This window comes from Leptosomus discolor, chromosome 16 (genome assembly GCF_034619465.1).
Source record: "Leptosomus discolor isolate bLepDis1 chromosome 16, bLepDis1.hap2, whole genome shotgun sequence".
In the NCBI taxonomy this organism is placed as follows: domain Eukaryota; kingdom Metazoa; phylum Chordata; class Aves; order Leptosomiformes; family Leptosomidae; genus Leptosomus; species Leptosomus discolor.
This window is the reverse complement of record NC_141406.1, coordinates 2,170,400-2,196,376: the sequence shown is the minus strand read 5'-3', so window position 1 is coordinate 2,196,376 and position 25,977 is coordinate 2,170,400. Positions and strand designations below refer to the sequence as shown.

At 50.6% G+C, this 25,977-nt stretch overlaps 1 protein-coding gene across 1 annotated transcript; it reads right to left on the bottom strand.

Annotated features, from left to right (window-relative positions):
- Nucleotides 1–4,021: 4,021 nt before the first annotated feature.
- FBXO21 (F-box protein 21) lies at nt 4,022–25,141 on the bottom strand. Its single transcript, XM_086474043.1, has 12 exons — nt 24,888–25,141; nt 21,905–22,040; nt 20,141–20,235; nt 17,985–18,106; nt 15,308–15,454; nt 14,494–14,627; nt 14,115–14,251; nt 12,443–12,619; nt 11,524–11,656; nt 8,888–9,078; nt 7,714–7,871; nt 4,022–4,696 (listed from the first exon to the last, which is right to left on the bottom strand). The coding sequence occupies exons 1-12, from the start codon at nt 25,139–25,141 to the stop codon at nt 4,518–4,520; spliced, it is 1,863 nt and encodes a 620-aa protein (XP_086330169.1). The 3' UTR covers nt 4,022–4,517.
- Nucleotides 25,142–25,977: the final 836 nt, after the last annotated feature.

Here is a 25,977-nt window from a genome sequence, read left to right as displayed (position 1 = left end):
AACAACAAACCAAAACCCAGAGAAAGCAGAGATGTCCCCATCCTGCAACCTCAGCTGTCAAGTGTCAGGGGGACCATGGGGCCCAGCAGTCCTCACTTTTCAGGCCTGGGGCAGCTGGTTTTTCATCCAGTGTGTCTTTCCGCCCAGCCCAGGCATCTCCAGCCGAAGTGAGGAGGGTAGGAGAGAGAGGTAACACACGCAGCGCTCTGCCCTTGCCTGGACAGGCAGTTCCTGTGTCCTCATGTGGGGGGGAAGAGCTACCAGCCAGGCAGGTAGGGCCCATGAAGCTGTGACATCCCTTCGAGATGCTCAGTACTAGTCAGGACAATACCCTGAGCAACCTGGTGTGAAGCTGAAGCTGACCTGGAAGGGACCAGAAGATGCCCAAGGGCCCTCCTCCAGCCCGAAGCGGTCCTTTCCTCCCCTCGCCCTCCTGCGGGCAGCAGCAGAGCCCCACAGGACGCAGCTCTCTGCCGGCCAGAGGCAGGGCTGGCTGGTGCGTGGGGCCTTGGGGGCCTCTTGTTTGTCCTGTCAAGGCTGGTGACAAACTGCCACGGCTCATCACAGAGGCCACACGCCATCCGCCTCGGCTCTGGGGGGCTGTCAGGGCACTCTGCAGCCTGTCCCCGCTGGCCCGGTGTGTCGGGGTGGCTCCAGAGGGGTTGGAAGGGCTTCCCGAGAGGATGCTGCACCACCAGCAGCTCCAGGAACACGCTTTGCTGGTGGAGGGCTGCGAGCAGCTCTTCAGCCTCTCTCCCAAGCAGCAGCAGCAGCACGTCAAGACATCGTCCTGTAAGGGAGCATGACCCTCCCTTGGGAGGCTGCTGCCTGCAATCCTCGCTCCCTGCTAGGCACGTCTGGGAAGAGCACGACCTCTGTGACCTACCTGAGCCCCGAGACCCAGGGGCAGCGCTCAAACCCAGCCCAGGGCTGCTGCTCAGCTCTCCGTGCTGCTTTCCTACCCATCCAGACAGCCATCGCTACTTGCTTCCTGCCCCCTCCCAGCCTCCTCCGTATTTTTCCCCCTCCACCCTCCAGAAAGCCACTTTAACCTGCTAGCATCCTGGCTGTTCTGCCCCCAGGACTGACGGCCGACCACGCAGGCAGAAAAGGGAGAAGATGATGTTAACTGCAGGAAATCCAACCCTCTGCCCCAAGGGGACCCAGGGCCAGAGGATTTTGCTGCCGCACCAGATCACCCAGGACAGTCCTTCTGCTCAGCGGGACAGTGGGTGAGTGAAGTCAGACCAGAGAGGGGCAGCAATCCCCCTCCTCCAGAAAGCAAAACTCTCCCTGGTGAGCTCCGCACAGACATCTGTGCGTGATGTACACACACAGGCACCGCCTCTAACGTACGTACATTCACACGGACGCAAGGGATTTTTGGGACCCGGTGCTGTCTTCCTGGGGAAACGGTGACTGCCAGGACGCCCGTGGTGCCAGGAGAAGAGGAGGGGACAGGAGACCCACCGAACGCCCTGGCCAGTGCCTGATGCGTGACCTCCATCAGCCCAAAGAGGCGCTTCCCAGCCGGGCTGGACCTCGGCGCTCAGCCTGCGGGAACCGACGTGCATTTCAAGAGGCTGCTCAAGCGCGGCCGGAGAGGTATCCTGGTGGGGTTTCTCAGGGTTCCCTGGCCACCCTGGATGCTTGGGGTCTCCCCCAGCTGCAAATAGGTGGGAATTCCTCCTCGCCAAGACCCCTAACACGCAACACAGCCGAGCCCAGAGGCAGCAGCAGGAGGCAGAGAACGAGGCGGCCGGCCCGCCTGACCAAACAGGGGCGAAAAGGGGGAGCCTCCACACACCAGGGCCTTTGGTTCCGTCCGAAATCCCAAGAGCAGACACGGACCCTGCGCTGACGTTGCGCGGCACCTACCGAAACGCCTCTGGTCTCTTCCCAATTTGGCACGCGCAAGGCTGCGTGGGCGCTCCCGGACGCCACCAGCACCCAGGCAACACGCGCGGACGGGGCCGGCACAGCGCCGCGGCAGGGGGACCTGCCCGCGGGGCACGGTTTGCCGAAGGGACGAGGGGTTTCGGTTACAGAGCTGGCGGGGCTGCCCCGTGCCCCCCGAGTCACTTGCGGTACGCCTGTGCCCCCCTCCCGCACGTCACGCTCCCCTCCCGCACCCCCACGCAAGAACGGGAAGGGTGAAGAGCCTGTGGGCGGGGGAAGCGTGTGTGAACGCCCTGAGGAGCAACTCCCACGTGTCCCCCTTGTCCACTCCTTTCCGAGTATAAACACAGGGCAGCTCACAAAGACGGGTGTAACGGGCTCTGCTGGCTACTCCGAGACCCCCCGTCTCAAAGCACGCAGCAAGTTTTCACGGCCTTGTCCAGCACCAGCTTTTAGAGAAACTTTGGGCAGCTTTCAGGTGATTCCCGTGGCTTTTTCACGGCACGATTCCACCTGGCACTCGGGCAGTACCTCTCGCTGAGGACTCCCACAAGCTCAGTTACGCGGCAAGTCTCCTGATGCACGTGAGAGGGGCGAGGTGTCAACAGACTGCCCGTTTGGCAGGGGGGTGCATAAAGCCCCAGGGAACTCATCGGTATCGGTGCTGTCCCAGAGCTGGCCTCACCAAAGCTCAGGCTGGAATGGGGAGCAGAGCCCCGCACGCCTCCTGCACGCTTGCTCTCAGCTACCAGCACCAGCCTTGTGACTCAGCGGGCCCATTCCTTCGTGTCCCTGCTAGGAATCTTTTGGGATCTGCTTTCAACGCTCACAAAGGGCTGGGGTTTACTCCAACCCTCCAAACCAGAGATGGATTTTAAGATTTTGCCTAATGATCCCCTACCCTGCTTTCAGTTGGATCCATTCTGCTTCTGTAGAAACTCCTCAGTCCCTTCCTCCTTCCCTCCCTCCAAGTTCATTTCGGTACAGACTCCTTTAAAGACAGACTGCTACTGGGAGTACAGCCCCTTCACCGCTCCTGAGCACTAACCACAGAGGGCTCTCCTTCCTAAAGCCCCAAGGTTCCTGCAGACCACCACCACTCCGCTGCCAAAAGTGCTGGGCTTTCAGTATTTATTTCTCACATTTAATCCGTGCTCAATATTTCAACAGGATGGCATGCAGGGCACACATTCTTCTGAGAGGAGGGCTGTGTGATTTCACGTGGCGATACCTGAAGTGCTAGAACAGACTAAGAGCATCCACCTAACTCTACCTAATTCTCACCTCTGACAGAGCTACTGGATTGCAACCGCCCAGCGACAGGAGACACGAGCTGCGGCGAGCCCAGGCGTTGCTTCAGAAACCACAAAGACACGCGGGCCCCGCGTACGCACAAACGCCGTGTCACTCTGCGCCCCAACAACACCCGAACCCAGGGGGGAAACCTCTGCAGCGGTTCTGTCTGGGCCTTTCAGTCCTGTGAAAATTGACGTGCCTTGAGCTGGGCAGCCGAGTATGTACTCCCCCAAAATCCGTTCTCTTTTGGCAAAAAGGAAGAAGGCCTCAAGCTGCAGGAATTAACATCTTTCTTCCACACACGGTCTGGCTGACTCCAGGGTTGGAGTTGCCTCCAGTTTCCAGTCACGATCCCAGTGTATTGCATAAATACCTATAGATTGGAGACGGCAGCAAGGGGAAGCTCCGCATACATCAAAGTCATTCTGGCACCGACCTCAAGGCTCCTGTGAACCAGTGCCCACAAGGTTCAGCATTGTCCTGGGAGCACTCACCGCTGTGCTGCAGATTCTGCCTTGGACATACAGGATGAACAGACCAAAAAACAAGGTGAGAACATGGACTGGGTGTGTTTCGCAGGCATGGAAAAGGGCTAGAAGCTCATCTTCTGCATTGGGAGAGTCTGTAGCAGCAGGAAGGCGACCAGCTGGACCTCAGTGTTACCACTGCCCTTGCCACCCATGAAAGCCTGGCTGCTGCTGCTGCTGCTGTTGCTCTTTCCCAGGCCGGTAAGGATATCCAGAATCGGAACAGTAGCTCTACGAACAATCAGACTACAGAGGTGAAGCAAAATCTGACCAAAAATTCAGACCAGAGAAGACAGCAGTGGAACGTAAGAGACTTTAAAAACTATCACCTGCATGAGATATACATTAAAAAAAACCCAAACAAAACCGGCCCAGACACAACCGAACAAAAACCCCACCACACCGCAAGGACAAGAACTTCCTTCTCTGGAAGAGGGGGTTCTTCCACATTCCACACCAGGGATCTCACTGCGCCGACCTTCCAGGCAAGACACCCCCCCGAACGAGCAGCGTGGCAGCGTGCGCCACCCCTCCCGGGGGACAGCGCGCCCCCCAGCACGGCCGTCCCTGCGGAGCCTCACGCTTGGCCTCGGCTGCCAGCGGTGTCCCTGGGCGCTGGGGCCGGAACGGGCAGGCAGGCAACGGAAAGATGCTGTAGCACCAGTTACAGAGTCCAATGCAGTTTTCAACGCATTAAGCCAAAGGATTGTCACCAAACTTGCCTTCCAGGCAAGTTTCGCAAAAGAGGGTAAAGCTACACTCCAGCTGCTTCTGTTCTCACGTTGCCTGCTGCGCTCACTCCTTGCCTGAACTGTAGATCTTCTGAACCGTGGCACGTGTGAGCTCCAAATCCTCCGGGTACCGAATTTCTAGCTCGGTATTTGCTAGGTAGTGAATGCCGGTAAACTCTGAAAAATAGCGGCCGATGTCAGGGTGAGGGATCTCCCGAGGCTCAGAGTTGTATTCCAGGTTCTCTGTTAGGAAAGGAAAGAATCGGTTACCACCACAATAAACGGCCTGCTACGCGGCAACAAATCCTCTCCAGTCTTGTTTTTCTGTCTCTAGAAACACCACCTCCTGATGCTTTAAAGAAAACACCCTTAATCCAGGAAAACACGCACAGAGCATGCCAGCACGATCGCCCCCAGAGCCTCCTCTCCTAAGCGATGCTGACCCCGTTTACTAGCGGCATGATTTTGCGCCAGAGACCGCACCACCTGACGTTAGGTTAGAGCAGCGGGGTGCTGCCTTGCTCTCACTCGCTCGGCCTTGGTGGCAAGCACAGGGAGAAGCTGCTGCACTGAACTCTGCTCCCTCAAGTGCCAAGACTTTTTGGCTTCTAGGAGAGATCCTTCTCAAACGCTCCAAGGCAAGGCCGACTGCACAAGGCTGTCCCAGCAGGGGAGTCAAGTGCTTGCTTGCTCTAAGCCACCAGCCTGTGTTTCAACCAAGTCGCCAGACGGGTTTTCAAGCACGTCTCGCACAGCAAAACGAACGTTTCTAAATCCAAACTTCCCAAAGTGAAGAGAAAGTCCCCAAGAAGAGCACGTCCATTCTCTCCCAGAGCACCCCATTTCCTCCTTTGAACTAAAGGATAACCTGACTAAGCACAAAAGCGAAACAACACAGAGGCACTGGCATCAAAACCCAAAGGTGACCCAAGCTGAGGGCCCCTTTGCTCCCGCAGTATCGGTACAAAGCGGTGCAGCTGGGAGGCAGCCCAGCGCCAAATCCCACGTGCAGGTGCCCTACAGCAGCCCCCAAACGATGACCTCTTTGCCAGCACAGCGCCAGGGACACAGGTGGAAACAAAAGCTGCCGAAGTCCCAAAGTGGGACCTACCTGCAAGGCAGGGCGGGAGCAAGATGGGATGCAGAGAACGCCATTGAGGAATAATTCCCGAACTACTCCGCTCACTACAGAGAGCGCACACAAGTTGTATTCACTGCTACAGGCTCTTGGAGGCTACTGGGTTCAGTGTGTGCAGGGGAAAGCCCAGGAGCTTTCCACACCTCAGCGGGCTGGCGCAGCCCTGCGGGCTCGCAAAGCACCTTTTTCGTACGCTGCACCACTGCGGAAAACCATTTACACTCCCCTGTGCTCCGCAGAAGCAGGGCTGAGCGGCGAGCTGTGTACGAGGGGGAGAACACGGTGACGAAAGAGAAGCTGGCAGGGGGGAAGAGAGCACGGCAAGCGAGTTTGGCACGAGGCGGGGAGCCCCGAGAGACGGGGAGCCCCAGAGACGGGGAGCCCCAGAGACGGGGAGCCCCAGAGACGGGCTGACGGGCAGTTCTGCGCCACAGACGCCCGGCCTGCGCTGCTGCAAAGCGAACGAAAGACAAGAGCAGACAGGTCGGTCCCACGCTCGCTGCGTGAAACAGGTGATTGTGGAATCAGCTGCAGCCCAGCCTGCGAATCTACAGAAAGGACTCCAGCTGAGGTACCCTTACCTATAATAAGCTTGGTGTTATTTCTCAGCCAGTTAGAGAAAACTCTGCATGCAGATTTGTTTAAGATTCTTTCAGCAACACACTACCATCCCCTCCCCGAAGCAAGGTCAGCAAGTTATGACTCCCTTCCCAAACGATCTGGGGATGCATTTTAGAGGGGATACTCAACAGTCAGGCAGCAAGATTTCAGCAAGCAAGGTCGAACCCTTCAATTTTCCCCAGCAATATCAAAACACTTGGATGCCACACAGATGACAGCATCAACCTACAGCCTGGCGATAACACTCTGTGCTGTGGAACCAGCCAGCCTCATACTTGTTTATAAACAGTCAGACAAAAGACAGAAGAGATGACTCAGCCCTAGAAGCACGGTGGACAATTACACGGTTAGTTTTCACTGAGACACATATTTTAGTATCAACCCATGGCACACGAGAATTTTTGGTTTTTAAGACTCTCCGAGAGGCTGAGAGCTGCCTAATACGAGCCATAAGGCCGAGCTGCAATGCTCCCAGTCCCCACTTCATCTTTTTGGAACCACTGAGTAGGAAGTAACTCTCAGGACAGAGAGAAACACCTGCACTTTAAACCTACAAAGGCAGGAGTGTCCCACCCTGTCATAGCCCCCCTTGCTCACATGTATGGGACCAGAACACGCCAGGGAGCACCTCCTAGTGAAAGAGCTGACCCGCATTTCGGTCAGCATTTCCCCTCCAGCAGCTTCCACACCTTCTCTTTGCAAGACAGAGTCAGGCTGTGCAGCTGCCCTGCCAGCTGGAGGGGACGCCTCCGTATCACCGGGAGAACCACACACACGGGGCAAAGAAACACTCTGTTACAACGGACAGAGTTACAGACGTGGGTTTTTCTTTTCTTTTGAACCTCAGTTCGACACTTCTTCCTGTATCCTCACCTCGCAGTCTCACCATCAGACAAGAGTTTCTTTTCTCACAGTATGTCGCGTAAAGAATGGGCGATACAGATTTCGACACCTCTTCGCGCTTGTAAAGAGAGCTTCATTTTTGTCCCATTCTTACTAGAGGTGGCACTAAAAGCCACGCTACCTCTGCTCTCCGGGATCCGGGCACAGGCAGTCTCTCGATGGCAGCTGCTCAGAGCCATGCCCTGACAAGCAAAGCCTACGTGCTCCCTCACTAGAGCCTATTTCAACGTTCTGCCCAAAGCACAGCTGTAATTTAAAAGAGCAAGAGCTGCTGACAGAACTTCAGACTTCAGCAAAAGCTGAATTACTTCTTCCAAAAGCAGCAATCGTGGTTTACACCACAAAACCAACCGCGTCCAGAACACGCTGCTTGGGCAAGAGGAGATTGCAGACCCGAGCGGCCCTTAACGTTCGCTCCCAGCAGTGCTGGTTTCACAGAGCGCAAACGAAGCAGGCCACGATTCAGGATCCTCTTCCTTCCCACCTCAACCTTAACTAACAGTTCATGTTTCATACTTAAAAAGAGTTAATAACTTCAGCATTCCTTTCTCCTAATGTGCTTCTAAACAGCCGGTAAACACGGGAGACTCCTGCTCACCTTGCGCAGCGTATCGGCAAGAGCCATCTTCCACTAGCACGTTGTAGAAAGGCTGGTGGGGGCCATGGGGAAGGCTGTGGACGTTCATATTCCGGATCCATTCGTGCCCCATCATGCAGGCGGGATCCCAGCCATAAATCACGCAGTTATAGCCATACCTAATTAAAAAAAATTGCACACCAAAGCCTGTAAAAACTCCAGAGCCAGCTCTTTTTTCCTCAAGACCAACAGAGCACAAAGAGGACAGGAGCCTCCTGTGAGCTGGCACAAGCAGGAGAGGACGAGAGGGGAGGAAAAAAATAAATTCCAAAGATTGCGTGCGTACACACTGTGTATTTTTGAGGTGGGGGGAAATGACTAGGAGCGATCGGGTAGACAGACAGGAACAAACAGCTGAGGACAAAGGAAACCCGAATGTGAGTAAGAAATGAAAACGGGAAAGAGACTGGAAGTCAGCAACTGGGAGAAAAGGAAACAAGAAATAGGGGAGAGAATCAACTGCCTACTGTGTTGTGCAATTACCTCTGCAGCCACCACGCAGACGTGGTAATCTCAATGCTGAGCTCCCAGAAACAAAGCCACCGCTATTTTCGGGTTACTTAACGTGATTAATTGTGAGATATTATAACTGTCACTGCTGATGCCCTTAAAGCATGCTCCAGATGTCTTGTTGAGTTGGGAGGAGTGGCCGAAGCAACACAGTGCTGGCACGTCATTCTGGCAGAGCAGTACAGCCAGAACCCAGAGCCTCTGGGCAATGCAGGAAGAGGGGGTCACACCAGCACAGGGAACGATCCGTAAGCTGTCTTAGGGATCTTACAAGCTTTTTTGGAAGTCAGTTCTGCTCCACAGTCCCTCATTAACTGATTACTGGCAGTTTTTTGCAAGCTCTGGGCTGCGGAAATTCTGTGTGATACATGATGACTTGGGCAAGTCACCTCCCAAAGCTCTGTGCAAGCAAACAGCAGCGAATACACTTGCTCTCTCAAAGGACAGACAGAGCTGCTCCCATTTTTCTACAAGGTACACTGCATAGATACACGTGCCTGGCATTTTCCACTCCAGGTACCTCCTTGGCAGGCAAAACCACATCTCGTTACTGTCAGAACAAACACTGCTGCACCCGTTGTTGCAGTGCAGCCTGCTGACGCGGGGAAGGTTTTGAAGAGCTCACCTCTTGTGTTTCATGACCAGCCCGATCGAAAAGCAGACCTCTTTGTGCTTCTCGTCGGAGCGGTGCTTCACCTCGGGTCCCACCTCCTCCTTCCTGCGCTCAATATGCTCCAGGGTATGTTGAACCAAGTACCCGACTGCCCCATGCTGGGACGGGTCCAAAGCCTGAATATGCTGCAAGATGTCCAGAACCTTCAGCAACCAAAACAAAAAGACATCTTCAGACCAAGCCTCTACAGCAGTCCAACCCTTACAGATATATACAGACACATTTCTCAAGTTAGCTGGGTCTAAGGGCCCAGGCCTAGAGGTCCACCACTGCATTTTCCACACAGGACTAGCTACACACTCCCTAGGAGTTCTTCACACTTGCTTAGCCTGCAGGAATCGCAAACAGTCCTCCCCTTTTCTATTTGTAAAGCTCCCTACTTCCAAGGAAGGGCCCTGTTGAGCACAGTAACTCCTTCAAAACTAAGTCACACGAGCTAATCGTGTCGCATTTTGCCACCACAGGGCATTGACGAGACCGTTTCAAGGTTTCTGAAACGTTAAAGAGAATACTGCTGCTGTGAAGGGATTCCAGATGACTTCTGGTGTGCTTGAGAGCAAACATTTCAGTCTGAAAGCACGTCTGTGGGAGCCTGGCAGAGGAAAAATAGGGCAGCACAGAAGGAAATGCAAATAACCTCCATGATGCTATACCATGTAATAGTGAACAGGAGACGGAGAGCCTGCTTGTCTCAGGATGACCTGACTCATGATGACACTGACTTTAAAAGTGAGTTCTCAAAGCAGCAAACCCTGTAGATCCAGAATACCAGCTACCAACGCCCTCTGACACACTATCAGAGCATCTCCTGCCAAGTTTGTTAGAGGCAGGCAATGCAAGTTTCACTCTTTTTTTTTTTTCCCTTTTCTTTCCTCCTTGCTCTTGCAAAACTGTTGTCTAAACAGGTTGGGAAAAGTCATATACACCTGTCCCAACATCAAATACCTCAAGTGTGCCACAGTTCCAAAATGTGACACACTTTAGGAACCTGGCAAAGGACTGTCCCCTTGATCACACTCTGGAAGTTTTGGTCACTGTAAGTTCAGAGCAGCAGCAGACAGGGAATAGAAATCTCAGGCTACTGAGCATGAACATCAGGCAAGAGGTGAAGAAAATAAATTCAGAAAAAGAACAGGCGAGTGATTCGGTATGAGAAGAAGCTCAGGCTTCTTGGCCACCTTAATTTTCTGGCTGGCACCTTAAGAAGGATGTGAACACCCTGAAAAATCCTACAGAAAGGGGAAGGCCTAGCACAGCGACCACAGCTGCCAGAGATTCTTGGGAAATTCATTTACTGTCATTTGCAGACATTTAGGACAAAGTTCTAACAGCTCTGCTGTAGCTCTGCTTGGCTTGTAAGATTTTGTATCACTTCCCATAAAACCATCCGACCTCTCTTAAATCTGGCGTCTTCTGTTCTGCCAGACACAGAGCGTTCTCTCTGGCTAGCTACAATCCTGCCCCACCGCCCGGAACAACTGGATGCCCAGGAGGATGCCATACTGAAAAGTCCACATTTGCACAATTTTCGTGGTACCTGGCAACGTGATCCAGACAAACTACAGGAAAAAAACTCAGCGACTGCCCCCGTACACAATTGCTTAGTTTGTGCTGTCTCTTCTGTGGTGACTCTAACACTTGCTGCCATGAGAAAGAAACAGCAAGCTCAGCACAGTCTGGTCTTCAAAAGGCAGGCAGCTCCTCCAGCAGTCCTGTGCTTCATGAAATTTGGTGGAGAAAGCTTTGTTTTCTGCTCAGCTGTCCAGCCAATACTTCTGCCCCCTCACCCAAACCTACATTTGGAAACGGTGCAGGCATTGCCCAAGTGTGAGCTTCACTGAAGTAGCACAGGAAATTTTGACTAGGGAACACCTCTTTGCCGTAGTGACACCCTAAAGAAATACTACTTTTTTGTATCCCATGCTTCTCCCCTGTGCCTTCCCCTGATTCAGTGAAAGACACGGATGATCCAGACAACTTAGACACCTTGGAAGTCTTGGCACCTTCTTTCCCACGTTCACAAGAGAGCAGGACTCGAGTTGCTACACTACAGGAGACATTAAAAAAGAATCCCAAGGACAGGAATATCAAGTCGCTTTTTCACAAGAGCCCCTGATCGTGTGGCTGAAGTCTCAGAGAACAGCTTTGGTTGCATTTATAAAAGATAACTTCCTACAAGTTTTCTGATAAGGTAATTCCTCCTTCTGCATGAGTCCAGCAAGAGTTTTACCACCACTACCACAATCCAGGCACACACCACACAGAATGCTCTCGTAACTTACAGCCAGAAGTCCACCGTAGTGGTTGCAAGACAAGCTGTCAGACTCGGGCAGTAAATCATAAATTATGACTCAGACTCAAGGCTGCTCACAAGCCTCCCCTAGGGCAAGCAAGCAAGCATCATCCTCTTTTCCCTGCTTCACACGCTAGAAATTGATTCTCTGAAACGTGATAACTTGTTCAATTGCATTTATTACAGAAACAACTTGTGGCAGACTGTAACGCAAGCTGACAGAGTCCAGCAATCAATAGACCGGTGTCAACAGCACTTTGCCTATCAGAAAATGCACGACCGAGTGGCGAGGTACCTTTTCTGGCCAGATTCCCAGGTGGAAGTATAACCTAGCCTGGAGCATTAGGTGCTGCACATTGTCCGGATACATGGCCAGGTACAGATCCAACGAGTCTCTCAAGAGTTGGTAAGACTGATCAGTGCTTTCTCTGCCAGCAAAAAAGAAACTCAATTGTAAGGCTAGCTCTTCAACCCCAGCGCTCCCATGTACAGGGGTCAGACACCAGGAACGATGCTACAGGTACAGGCATGCTCATGCAGTGCGAGTGACCCCGGCACGGACTGTCACTCACCACGTCCAACAGCCTGCTCAGAAGGAAAAACACTCCACAACTGATGGCAGGACTCTGCCCACCCGCTTCGCTTGTATTCTACTTGGTCAAACAATCCTACATAGAGAATTCACTCTCCGAGCCACTCCCTTTTGAAATCTGCTTTTGCTCCCCTAGCTTAATTACACCTAAAGCCATCCTTTCACTCTGAGATTTCTGTCTGTGGCTCCTTGGGAAAGTGATTATCAGGGCATTTGAAAATAAAACCAGATTTTCTACAAACTAACAATACCTGTGAAACCGCCCACGTGAGCGCGTGGGTTGTGCTTACCAGATCAAAACGAAGGTCTCTGCTCTTAAGGGAATGGTGGACAGTCCCTATCAGCTTCTCACAAAGACAAAAATATTATCTGCCCATTTTTTTTTTTTTGAGGAGAACTGGTTTTACTAAATATTCTCGTTTCCACACAATACTGCTGCAGGTGATTAACAGCAACTAGACCACGCAACGTTACAACAGAATTTTCAAGATCCCCTGGGGTGACTGACACCTTTCTAAAGCACTCCCTCAAACACTGTGAAGGAACAGTATCGGGCACACAGACAGCATACTCTGGGCCCTTTTTTCCCCAGGCCTTACAGGCCAGATGATCCTCCACTCACCGCTTGCCAAGGTTTAAGAGATTTCCCACCATACGCTGCAGGACCTCTTTTGAAGTCACCACTCCATAGAACTCCTCTGTCACGTGGTGGCCGATAAGGTACTCGCACTCCTTCACCGTCAGCTGCTTTCCCTTCCCAAAGGCGTCAATGTAGGTGTAGTCAAAAATATCCGTGCTTCTAGTGGAACGACAAGGAAACGAAATTGTGATGATGGGTCTCGTGGTGAAGCAGGATTACCTATTTCTGTTCTTTCCCTCAGCACTTTCAAGCTTGTTTGTAAAACAAGTGTCATTCATACCTCAGCTCCCTCCTAAGAAGAGACTTCCTGGTACCTTCTCCCTCCTCCTAGCTGCTTCTTCAGATAAACATATATGGGAAAAGACAGAAACTAAGGGGACTTTTCATGCCATCATGCCAGTTCTTTCCTTCAGGTATCTTCCTCTTTGCTGTACCTATTGCTAGTTCCTATCATGACACTACACTGGGCAGTGTAACAGAGCCCAGGCACCATGGCATCTGAAGCCGTTCATATAGACAAAACCATCGCTCTGAATCGGACTGCTGATGTCACTCACAAAATACACATTTCTGTACATGGATCGTGATCTGGCTGAAGACGTATTCTGCATGGACTCAGAGAACTAAGTCAGGGCACAGAACAACAGCAGTGGCCTCCAGCAACTGCTCGGGATGAAGGGTTAAGTGAAATCAGCGAAACCTTCTTTCTTCTTTTCAGTTTTTTTGTAATTTTCTTAAGAAAAGAAAAAAATACTACCTCATGATTACTATTATTTCACACTCAGGAAACCTGTTACTGCTGTTATAATCAGGTCTGAATTTTGAATAGATAATTACTTTTCATTGATAATTAATTGCTTTTAATGAACAACTAAGATCTTGTATTTAATTATTTCCTGATTCAATTAATTTGCATTATGGTAAGAAATACACAAAGCCTCACTCACGCTCAGAGACAGCAGCTGCTGCCTTACAGCGACGGCCAAAGCTAAAGCTGCTACGGGTTGTGAAATTGTGCAGAACACAGAACAGGGAGGCAGGGAGACAGGTACAAGGGGTGAAATTGCACATTCTCAGCTAGTTCTCTTATGGGATGAGACCACAGAAACAAAGGAATGTCGCTGTGAAGGCTCTCACATCCTCCCCATCCTGATTTGAGTATCAGAGATTTTGATCAGTAAAATAACCAATGATTATATTAGTATAGGAATACTAATGAAGTCGTGTCATAGCGTGGACCAATCATTCTAAATGTCAAAATTAATAGTGGGCATAACATGCATGCTTGTGTTAAAATATGTTAAAGATCATGACTTTGCAGAAGAAGGGTATAAAAATGCCGAATTTTGGATGTAACTCTGAAGCACGTTATGAGCAGCTATCCCCCGTGCTCCCCAGCGCTGCAATAAAGAAGCGCCGGCTTCTCTGCAGCGGTGGAGGTAAATGCGTCGTGACTGCGACCCTCTGCCAACATCATTACCAGCAGCAGAGATGAGTTCGGGGAAACCTGTTTCAGAAGTCTGATCTTTTCCTCCATATAGGTTATAATTACAGATGGAACATAATGAAACAACCTGGAATAGGTCTGGAGCTGTAAATGCTTTCTGGCTTCTAGTACTGGGGACACAACTTCAAAATTCAGCAGGTCACTCACCCTTCTTTTCCTTGACACCACCGCAGCAGAAAATGGCTGGGGAAGTTGACTGGTTCAAGTTTCACCCCCAGCTGCCTGGCAATTGTTAAGTAAAGCACAGACAAACTGATAGGAATTCCTGTCCTGCGGATCAAAACCTGGGAGATAGAAATGTGATAAAAACACGTGGGATATTAAGAAAACCAGAAATGACCAAGGTTTGATTTTGCAAATAAAAATACACTAACTTGACAGAATATGCCCTAAAAGATGACATCATATTACTTCACAGCAAAACTGTTCTTCAGAGGGAATTATTTGTCTATTTGGACAAATAAACACCACAAATATGGAGTCTCAAGCCTTGCAGCTTCCTAGTTTTTGCCTAACACAGACGTACCTGGTGAATGTACGAATTCAGGGAGTTATAGTAATCCAGCTCGTTTCCTTTGTATTTTAGCTGCTCATACAGGACACAGTTCATAGCATCAAGAACCTGCCGCTGAAGCTCCACTTCTGGAATCAGGACCTCTCCTAAAAAGACATGCAAAGAAATAAAGACTGAGAAAACAACTGTACTTAACCTCTACGCACCAAAATTCTTCCCACGGACTGAGAACACAAGAGACTCATCTCGATTCCGGCAGTGAAGAGACTGGTCGGAGCTGGCCAAGGCCTGTCCCCTTGTCACAGCTTAGCCACTCCACGGACACAGACACAGGCAGACCACCCAGTCTCTCTTTGAAAGACAGCAAACATTAGATAGGGCTTATAAAAAACAAGGAGCAAGACGCTACCTGGCCTTTGGAGATGTTAAATCCCGTACCTTTCCTATTGCTGCTGACTTTCTGAGGCTTGCAGAGGAAAAAAAGGTTGATCCTCTGTCCCACAGCTCTGCCACAGATACCAGGACTACTTAAGACTTCAGGCACAAGTGGGGAAAAAAGAAAGAAAGAAAAAAAAAAGAATCCATTCCCCCAGTCCTTCTTGCTTGGACAGCACCAGACAGACAGAACGCTGGGCTGCTAAGTCCCTGTGCCTGGACAAACAGCTGTTTCCTGAATGATGGTTTAAGCAAACGTCCGAACACCCTTCCAAGGGGATAAAGAAGAGCAGCCCTTTAAGCTGCAGGGATTCAACAGCTGTTTCACCTTGTCTGCCTGTGCGCAGCCTTGCAGAAACGCTCTGCAGTCAAGCGTGTTTCTGTACAGTACCTGCCTTGGAAGCCAAGCTGGGATGCCTCGGGTTTTTCGTCCGCAGGACTTTGCGCACTTTGTCTGTGATATCATCCACTTGTGCCTGGACACTTTTCAAGCAGATGTCTGACAGTGGGTTACAGTATTGGTCAATTAAAACAGCACCTGGAAAAAACAAACTATATAAGAAACAGGACTTCAGTTTGGTTTTCTTTGCTTAGTTTTATCTGCTCTAAATTCCAAGCATGCAGCAAGCAATTGCAGCAGAACACAAGAGCCTTCCTTTTAAAATTTGCAGTCACATATTGGATTTATCACATAAAATGCAAAGAGTAAGCGCTCATGATAAATACTAATTAAATTCAGTATTTCCTCTCTCCACCATCTTGAAAGGGAAAGCAATAGATGGGTACACTCAGCAGGTATGCTGCTAGACCAGGCTTAACCAGCCAACTCTCCAGTCACACTGCATCTCCTGGCATCCTCCCAACTCATAATGGTTTTTTTATTCAGAGCCTCAAACAATCTCAACTTCACTTCTGCTTCAGTTCCGGTTTCTTCCTGCCGTCTCCTCCACAGTTATCATTCTTGCTCATCATTCCCTTTTCTGCTACATTTATCTTTCTCTTCATGCCTGCTCTCCATCTTCATGTCAGAAACCCACTATAACAGAACAGATTTTAATTTTCCTTCTGCCCAAGTTCTCTTCTGTCAAACTTCTGCAGGAAAAAAAAAAAAAAGCGCCCTTTCTCAGAATCCTCTCCTTGTCACCGTCACCTCTGCTCTTTCCAAAGCCTCCATATCGTTCAACCTTTGGAATCAACCGTATCCACCTGCAAGAATTTTGCATGGATCACACCTCTTCCAGCTGTCCTAGGTTACAGTGTAAGATGTGCCCAAAAAAAATATTCTATTACCATCTTCAGGAGCTGTTGAGGCCAGGTGGGGCGGTGCTCCCTGCCTCCCCCCTCTGGACTATCTCCTGTCAATGGGCACAACAATGCCTTATCGCCTGACCCATCGATAACTCGCTCCTGGACTATCTCCTGTTCATGGCCCATCAAGGAACTGCCTCATGACTCCCCATCCCATGGTGAGATGCTCCGCCCGGGGGGAAGGAGCCAAGCAGTCCATGCCAAATAAAAACTGAGATCTCCAACACCCTGGCAGCCTTCTTCCACTGGATTCCCAGAGGAGCTTTTCCCCCCACTGGAGTTCCAGAGGACAAGAGCTACCTACCTACCACTGGACCTTCGGAGGAAGACCAGACCCTTTTACCTGATCGCTGCTTCCACAGAACTACATCCATCGCTTCAGGAGGACTGCAGCCAGCATCTTATCGGACTGCTACTGCCACCCTAACAGGGGGTCAGGTTGTATTCCTGACTGTGTCAGTGTAAACCAGGGGGTTGTTTGTTTTTCCCTGCCTTGTGTTATATATATATATACATTAGTAAAGAACTGTTATTCCTATTCCCCATACATTAGTAAAGAACTGTTATTCCTATTCCCCATATCTTTGCCTGAAGGCCCCTTAATTTCAAAATTATAATAATTTGGAGGGAAGGGGGTTGCACCTTCCATTTCAAGGGAGGCTCCTGCCTTCCTCCGCAGACACCTGTCTTTCGAACCAAGACACCAGCTTCCTGCATTGCTTCGTCAGCACCTCCACGACAGGCCTGTATTCAAGGATTTCAGCAGGGCCCCAAGCCACATCTTCTCCCATCCCCCCCCCAAGTGTTCCCCATGCTGATCAGCTGAACTTTCACAAAAGACTACCTGTTGGTGCTCTAACAGTACCTTCACGGCAAACCAATGCACGTCCTTGTGACCCACACAATTAAGTCTCATCATTGACTGCCACTTTCGGCTTTCCCTTCTTGCCCTAACACAGTCCCTCCTTCAAAGTCTATTGCCACTAACAAGAAGCAGCTTTGGTGTCAGACACTCTTCGGTATGACATTTTTGAGGTATATATCAAGAGTACGGGCCTCTTCCACAAACACTGGCAGCTTTTGTCCTGTTGAGGAGAATATCTTCTCCACAGGAAGACTGAAGAAGAGAATAACCCACCAGATTGAGGACATAAATTCCAGAAAAGCCTTTTCTTTCTTCCTATCACGTGCATGTACCTTCCCACCAGACTGGACACTGCACAGCTTCAACGCTCCAGCAGTCACACAGCTCTCGAGAGAAAGCCACAGCACACAGGCTCTGAGCTGGGACATTCCCTCTGCCCGCAGCTTGCTCCTTGCCCTCCTCTGAGAAACTCTTGGGAAAGGAGATAGCAGGGAGCTGACTCGAAATCCGATCAGTTGGTGGTTTAGGCAGTATTCAGCCCACGGGCCACAGTTAAAACACTTCTGCAACGTCAGCTAATTGGGACACTGAGCTACTGCTGATGTCCTCAATGCGCTGTTCAAGATGAAAATGCAAGTGTTTTAACATTTTCCCCACTGCTTTTCAGCTCATCTGTCCACGGGCAGTTATTCAAGCGTACAAGAAGCTAATGTAACCCTGACGTTCTGATGCAACTACTGCAAGATCTGAAGGATTTCAGGTACATAAAAATCCAAACCTAATTCCGAGTTGCTGTCCGAGGGCTAGCTGAAATACAAACACGGAAGGATCTTTCCAAGCAAGACAGCAAAGCTGTCATTAGGTGCTCTACATGGGATTTCTGCCAAAGACTTACCCTCCAAAAATGACTGCCGATCGGTTGGGCGTTGAAGATACTCCTTCAGATTTTTTAATATATTCTGTTGCCGTAGGAAGTATAGAATTTTCTTTGCATAGTACTTCCAGGTGAGACCTTTCCTGCACATTTAAACACAAAAAGTAGCATTGCCCTAAACAAGCACTTCAAAGGCGAACATCTGATTTAACGTTTCCAGCGAATACAACTGGAACTATCGCTTTTCCAAGCAAGACTGACAACACCACTATCAGGAAAGAGTCAACCAAAAAGGGTTAACAGGAAATTCATCGTCAAAAAGCCACAATATAAGACACTTGCAAAACATTGCACAGATCCTAATTAAAGTAGCTCAGGAATATGATTAAAATATTGTATTTTACTTATAAAACACTACCTTCTGTCTGAGTGGATCCCTCCAGAATCAATCTTAAAGTATCCTCTCACCATTAAAACGAAATTGCTGAGGGACATTAACATAGGTCCAGTAGTATTCAGAAAAAAGAAAAAAAAAAAAAAAGAAAGAAGAAAAAACCCCAGAGGGAAACCACCTCTGTTGCTCTGAAAAGGCAGGAACAGACCAACAGCTGGTCTGTAGATCACACAGTCCAAAACTTCAATCTCTAAAGGAACAAGTGAAGGCAGAGTGCCCAAGAAGCAGCCATAGGGAGCTGGTTACTATCCAGGTAAGGCTCGAAGAGTCACCTGCAATATGACAGACCAACTCAGAGGCATTCCAACCACACGCATCTAAGCAAGCCCTGGCCTCTTGCAATGGGCTACCCAGTGCCTCACTGGGCACTTTGACACCCAATAGTTAGGAATGGCACGAAGCCCTGGCCCTCAAAAAACCCAAAGGGAGAATTCTACTGATTCCCAGGCACTGCCCTCGCCACATGTTTAAAACAAGTCCAGTTTTCTTCAGAAAAAAACCCTCTTTCCCTGCTTACATTTCCCCTCTTCCAGACTGCAGGTCAAATCAGCCTTCTTCATCCTACTGGAGAGGAGAACAATCAAACCTCATAACACTTCATCCTCTTCCAATAAATTGGGATGCTCAATAGGGACAACTGCTTTATTGGGATATCTTCCAGGGAAATGATTTAGCCTCATGCTCCTGAATGGCAATGACTACAGCTTAATCAGGGTGTAATTAGCATCAATTCTGCTTTATGGGGAGGCATTTGGCCAGTGCAAAGGCTCAAAAGCTTTTTAACCAGTTGTCAAATGAGGGATGTTTAGTCCCAATTCAAATAGAGGAGGTAATAAAATGGATGTGAAAAAGGAAAAATGAGATGATTGCCATTCCAGTTATGTTTTTTCAGGCTCTGCTAACAGTCCCTTTAATCAAGGCTATTAGACTCCATTAAGAGCAATCTATTGCTGCTTCGTATCACAGCAAAATCAGCATGCTTTAAATGCTACCAGCAGAAAAACCTTCAAGTAACACAGTGACTTACTCATCTTGCCCAGTGTTAACCACGGTGGTGAGAATACCCAGGCAGGTGCAAACCAGAAATTTTTATTTACCCGCTTGGCATTGCACCTGTCTGAATAATTTACAGAACTGCAAATTTTGCAGTGGCTGAATTAAACTCAGTTGCTCATTTGGGGACAAAAATTGTACCAACCTACTACAGCTACAAAAAGCAACAAGAGGAGGAAAAAATAATAATAAAAAAATAAAGTTGTAGCTTCGCGATACAGGGATTCACGGTGGCAATCCTCACTGGGTATTCCTGCTTCCCTCGGGTGGCCTCGTCCTGCCTATCAGTTCAGCAAACTGATCCAGGTTTACATAAAAAAGGAACGCGAGGATGGGAACTCCTTAAACCAAAACGACTGCAGAGAAGAGGGTACATGGAACACGTCCTGAGAGATGTCATGAACCGGCAAGGAAACAAGCAACAAACAGCAACACAAAGCCAGAGGACCTCCTTCTTGTAGAACAGTTTACCTGGTTTCTTCTGGGAATATTAAATGTGTTCTGAAATTAAACACAGCAACGCTTCCCAGCCTTGGTAAGCCTGGGGATGTTGTTTTAGGAGAGTGACAAAAGGACAGAAGCTGAGGTCAGGCACCCGTCACAGCACTGTTCTCCTTTCACCAGTGAAAGGGGAAAAATCCCTTGCATTTCCAACCCCCCTCTTTCTTACCTTCCTTCCATGTTAAGGATACACATCAGCTCATCCTCAAAAAAATGACTTGGGCACCCAAGAGTCTCAATGTCACTGAATCCATCACAGGGGACCTGTAAAACCAGACAACGAATTATGCAGAGCGCCACAGATTCTTCCCAAATGAACGTAATTTCATGAAAAGTCTCAGAACCAATTCTGTTCTATTTTTAAAACTGTATGTAAGATCTTAAAAACGTCCAGCTCACCAAGCACTCATAGTGTGCACCCCAGGATCCACTGAGAGCCCCAGCAGCACCCTACAGCAAGCTCAGCTAACTACTGCAGCATTCGGGGCTCCCACAGAGGGTGCAGGGACCAGCACGAGCACACCCGGCCTTAGGCAGGCGGGGCCCAAGCTGACAGTCATTTTCAGGTGGAACCAACTTTCGCCTGTTGTGGACTGAACCTCTGCCTACACTCCCCAGCGTAGGAGATCGGTCCTGGGGGAAGGAACAAAGGAGCAGGAGCCTTCATTTTTTGAAACAGTCACTTATGTATCTCTATTCAGAGCAGCTATTTTCTTCCACAATTCTTTTTCAAGCTTTGGTTGAACTGTAAGAAATCTACTTGTGTTCAAGCTTTTCAGCACAGGACATGGGCTAATACTGTAATGAAAAAGCCATTCCCATCATACTGCATCTCAGTGGCCACTCCGCAGGATCTAGCGGAGCTGGGCAGAAAGTCTCTTCCCCTCACTTCTAAGCAGGGAACCAAGCTGCACTTCCCAGCCCCACCGGAGATAATCCTCATTATTAGGCCTTTGGGTATTGCCGAATGGTCTCTGTACATGTGATTAAAACAGCAGGAATCCAGGAGTCTCTGCTCCCCACTAACGCCCTGACACATTTCTCCATGACCAAACGTCTATCTGCTGCAACTGCAGGGGAACAGTTCAACAAGAACAGCCGAGAGACTCATCTCAAAACACCCTGCTGGCCCCACGGCCGCCTTCTCCAGGGGTGAAAACCTGGGTGCCAATCCTTGCTGAAAATCAGACAAGAGGATTTCAACACCAGGGGAATTCTCTGCTGGACCACAACATATTTGCCACAGGAGGGGTGGCCGTTTGGTGGCTCCTCTGTGAACCTTTTGAATTCAGCCAAAGCTACAGGCAGCATTTATGCCCATTTCACAGAATTTCAGGTTGACCCAAATTGCACAGCCAGCCAAAACCCCACAGCCATTGACTGAGCAAAGAGACAATGAAATGTTGTTCCACGTGCCAGTCTCTCCGACAGCCTCCATTTTTACCTCTTCCACACTGAACACAAAAGCACCTTGGCGTCATGCCTGGGTAAAGAACTTAAGTAATACACTTTCCAACTCAGCGAACCTACTGCACCTCGCTCCCGCTTTCAGGTAACTCCTGACAACTCACAGAATGTCCCCTCGCCCCAGGTCTGCACCGAGATAAATTCACAGGCTGCGGTCCGTGTCAACAAACGACCGGCGCTTCAGAAGTTCCCAGAGCCAGGCTGAACACGCAGCAAAGAGGAAAGAGCTTTTTAAGACACAACGCCGACACACAGGGTGCCCTTTGGGCTCCAGGTGTTTGCACCTTTGGAGTTTGAACTCTCTCCCCGCTCTTGGCTGGTGATCCAGCATTTTCACACCGAGTGAGGAGACACCATCTCTCTGACTGCACACGTGAAGAGATGTGAAGAGAGAGGAAAGTCAAACTAATGGAAAGGACCAAACACGTAGCCGGGCTGTTGCACACACATAGGGAAGACGACTTACATGTTCTGAAAAGAACCTTTTGGAGAAGGAAGCTACAATTCTCTGGGCCTCTAGACCAGCGTTGTGCCGTGCTTTGTATTCTTCAAGCCAGCTAACGCCGTCGGTGTGGCTATAGTATTTCAGCAGCGATGGCCACCTGCACAGCGAGACGTAAGTGAACAGGTTCATTAGTATTTCAACATGACTGAAAACCTCCAGGTCTGTAAGATGTTGCTTACTGTAACCACGTGACTTGAGGAGCTGAGACTCTGCCCAGACACAGTACAACTTTAAATGTAATCGTACAAATTAATCCAATGACTGATTCAAGCATCAAAGCATAAACCCAACTGATTTCATCTGCGTATTAACGGTTGCTTAGAAGTAAGCTCCCCTGAAGCCGACCAGCAGGAAACCTTCAAAAGGTTCATACTCCAGGTATTTCAACACCTGAATATCCTAAACACGTCTGACATTTCCTCTAGAGCTTGGCAAGATAAACACAGGTATCACATTAGTAGAAGAAATGCAGTTTTAGAATGAAAAAAAAAAAATTAAATTGGCCACGCTGAAGATGTATCACATGTAAGCTAACTTGTCAACTGACAGAATGAGAATTCATTGTCCTGTGTTCCTCCTGCTACCTTGTGGGTCTAATGAAAAGGATGCACAAAACAAAGCTCCCTCTATTGCCCTTGTTGGTGGGAACATCTACTGGGGGAAAACAGAGAATTCGGAAATCAAATTGTGACAGTTAAATACTTTTGCAGTTAATTTTTAATACATTTTAATACAAGAAATAATATATTTTTTAAAAAAACCCACACCTCTCTCGTAAAAGCAAGCTGTACCTGCTTCACTGAGTCTAAAGCCCAAAACTTAAACCACACTCCACAGCTTACCATTTCCAGCTTCAACCGAACACCTGACTTCAGGCAATTAATGTTTGGGGGGGGCTATTAGCACCTTTTCTAATAAAGCCACACCGCAGCCCCGTGCCACAAAACACGTGCCAGCGCAGCAACACCCATGGCTGTCCTGAAGGTACCAAGATCATTTGTGTATGAACTACGAAGAAGAATCAGCACCGATGGAAATAGTTTGGACAGCAGGGGAAAGCAAGCTGAAAGGCCTCTTGTAATTTACAGGGGTGTTTATTTCTCATTTTGAAATTCTGTTAATTATTACTGGTTTTTACAAAACATTTTCCTTCACTATATGGATTGCCTTAGGTTCTTTTCAGGTTATATTTATTTTTTATATATATACACACACATACACTTTTTATTTATATATATATATATATATATACGTATTTACTTCTATAAATAGAGAGGAGGCCAAATGCTTAAACCACTAAAATTATTACCAACTCACCAAAACGCACAGTTATGTCCACGCACACATGGAAGACAGGTATTTCACTACCAGTTAATAATAAAACTACACTGCAACTGCAGTCACAAAATACAGTCAAAGACTAACCAAATAACTTCACATCACAGAACGACCTCTCTCCAGATGGATCCCTAGCCATTCATCTACCGCTGAAAGGCAGCCACGTCGTAATAACAATTACAATCATTTACTGTAGGATGAGAAAGAATAATTTCTTGGGTTGAAAGGATATTGAAAATTTTAGGAAGATAAAGTGCAACTACTCAGGATGGAATCCAGCCAGGAGGACAAGGTCAATGTGCAAGCTCCTGCCAAAAGTTCTATTATCAAAGACAGAGGAGGCAGCAGCACGGGCTAATCTCCCACCACATTCAATTTCAGCTGTTGGATCTCAACCGTTTCTAAACTTTCACGTTCGCTTCAGAAATCAGAGCCAGTGAATTGGTGAAAGTATCTGGCCAGCCACACCAAGCCGTAGCGCAGTGAACTGGGGAAGCTCTAATCGTTCAGTAGCCTTTTCCACCCATGAAAAGAGAATAATCCTCTCATTTGAGCTATGCTAAATTTTAGAAGCCAACTGGCAATTAGAGAAAGCAATACTGCTACTTTCCCTGTGCCAAAACACAGACAAAACCAGGTAGCAGATGAGCGTGCCCTGTTCTAGATAGGCTGGCAGCCCCAGAGAAGGAGTGGTGTTTCTAGGGCTGCTGAAACCAGTGGAACATAGGCGATATAACACTCATGCTTTATTCCCAGCTAAAGTGATAACAATTCCACTGATGACAACGCAGCTACGGCCTCATCAGGTACCCTGAGGCAGCCTTTGGGGGAAACTAAACTCACAAGCAGCAAAAGTCAACCCAAAGGATTATGTTTTCTGTGAAAACAGCTCTTCCCCAAAGCACTAAACACCTCTCTCTGCTGTAAAGCATTAGTCCTGCAACGGGGCAAGTCTTGGCAGTTGTTTTGGAAGCTGCCAGCGGGGCCAGGGAGGCCAATCCACAACCCCGGGGTGCATGTGGCCCTGTGCCCGTACCACCGCCAGGCCCCAGGCGGGATGGGGGCACTGCGGGCGATCCGAGCGGCCGGCTGTGGAAGGGGCGGCAAGGACGGAGCTCCTGCAAGCGCCAGGCTCAGCCTGGGCCCACCCCGTGGGATTTATACGGTGGGGGAGAGCAGCCTTGCAGCAGGCCCTGCAGCAGGCCCTGCCGGGGAAGGACACCCCCGTTTCACCCGTTAGATCCACAGCAGAAGCCGCAGGGCTCGTCCAGCCCGGGAAGGGCTCAGCACGCACCTTGCGGAGCCGGGGAGAGAAGAGAGACAAGGATCGGGCGGTGGTAGGGGTGCGCTTCCACCACCGCAGGCTCCCCCAGGCCCTCCCAGGCCAAGGGGACCGAGGGCACCGTCCCCGCCGCCAGCTGAACCCCTCCGGGTGAGGCCCGGCCTGCGCTGACAGGGCCCGCCCGGGCCCGGCCCCGGGCCCGCCGCGCCGGTAGCCCTCGCCCTCCCTCGCCAAGCCGCACCCAGCCGGCGCAGCCCCCCGGCGGGCCGTGCCGTGCCGTGCCGTGCCGTGCCGTGCCGTTCCGTGCCGGGCGGCGGAGCCCACCTGAGGCGGAAGCGCTCCCGCCACACCTTGCCGCGGGGCTGGCACGCCTCACGCAGCCGGCGGCAGGTGCACGACACCCGCCCGATGTCGGCGGCTCCCAGCACGTCGCAGCAGAGGATCAGCTCCAGCAGCTCGCCCGGCAGGTCCGTTAGGCCCATCCTGTCGGCGTCGGCCTCCGCCGCGCCCCGCGGGCCCCCCGGCCCGGCCGCCACCGCCGCTGTCCCCGCCGAGCCCGGGCTCTCCGCCGCCGCCATCTTGGATGTTTACCTGGGCGACCCCCCCCCCCCCCCCCCGCGGGAGGGGTTAGGGAGCGTCTGCCGCTTCCGGCGCAGAGCGAAGGCGGAGGAACGGCCCGGGGAGCGTCTGCCAAGTGCCACCGCCCCGCAAAGCGCAGAGCGGAGCGGCGCTTCCCCCGTGTAGGCGGCTAGGGAGCGTCTGCAAAGTTCCTAGCTCTCGAGGGGACGCATCAGTCCCCACAGCCGGGCGGGGGGGGGCGCGGGCCTGGGGACCCCCAGTCCCTCCAGGCGTGTGCTCCGCTGGGGACCCCCAGTCCCTCCAGGCGTGTGTTCCGCTGGGGACCCCCAGTCCCTCCAGGCGTGTGCTCCGCCGGCCGGCCAGGCCCCCCGGTAGAGCTGGGCACTCAGGTAGGGGCCAAGGTCGCCCCTGCGTCCCCGGGTGGCTGCGGGGAGCCCTGAGGCCGCCAGCGGGTTGTGCCGCGGGCCGACAGGGCCTGGCAGGGCAGAGCTGAGGCGCCGGCGGGGGAGAGGGGCCGCCCTGTCGGCGGCAGCACCGGGGGCCACGCTGCCGCCCTGTCTGCGGTAGCACCGCCGTGGGGACGGCGGCGAGGCCGGCGTGGTGCGGGAGGTGGCACCAGGGTGCCGCTGCTGTGCCGGGGGTAACGACGTGGCCATGTCTGAGGTCACACTGCTGCCACATCTGAGGTCACACTGTGGTGGTCTCTGAGGTCACAGCACTGCCATGTCTGAGGTCACACCGTACGGGTCTCTGAGGTCACACCACTGCCATGTCTGAGGTCACCCTGCTGCCACACCTCAGGTAATGCGATCACAGTGTCTGAGGTCACAGCACT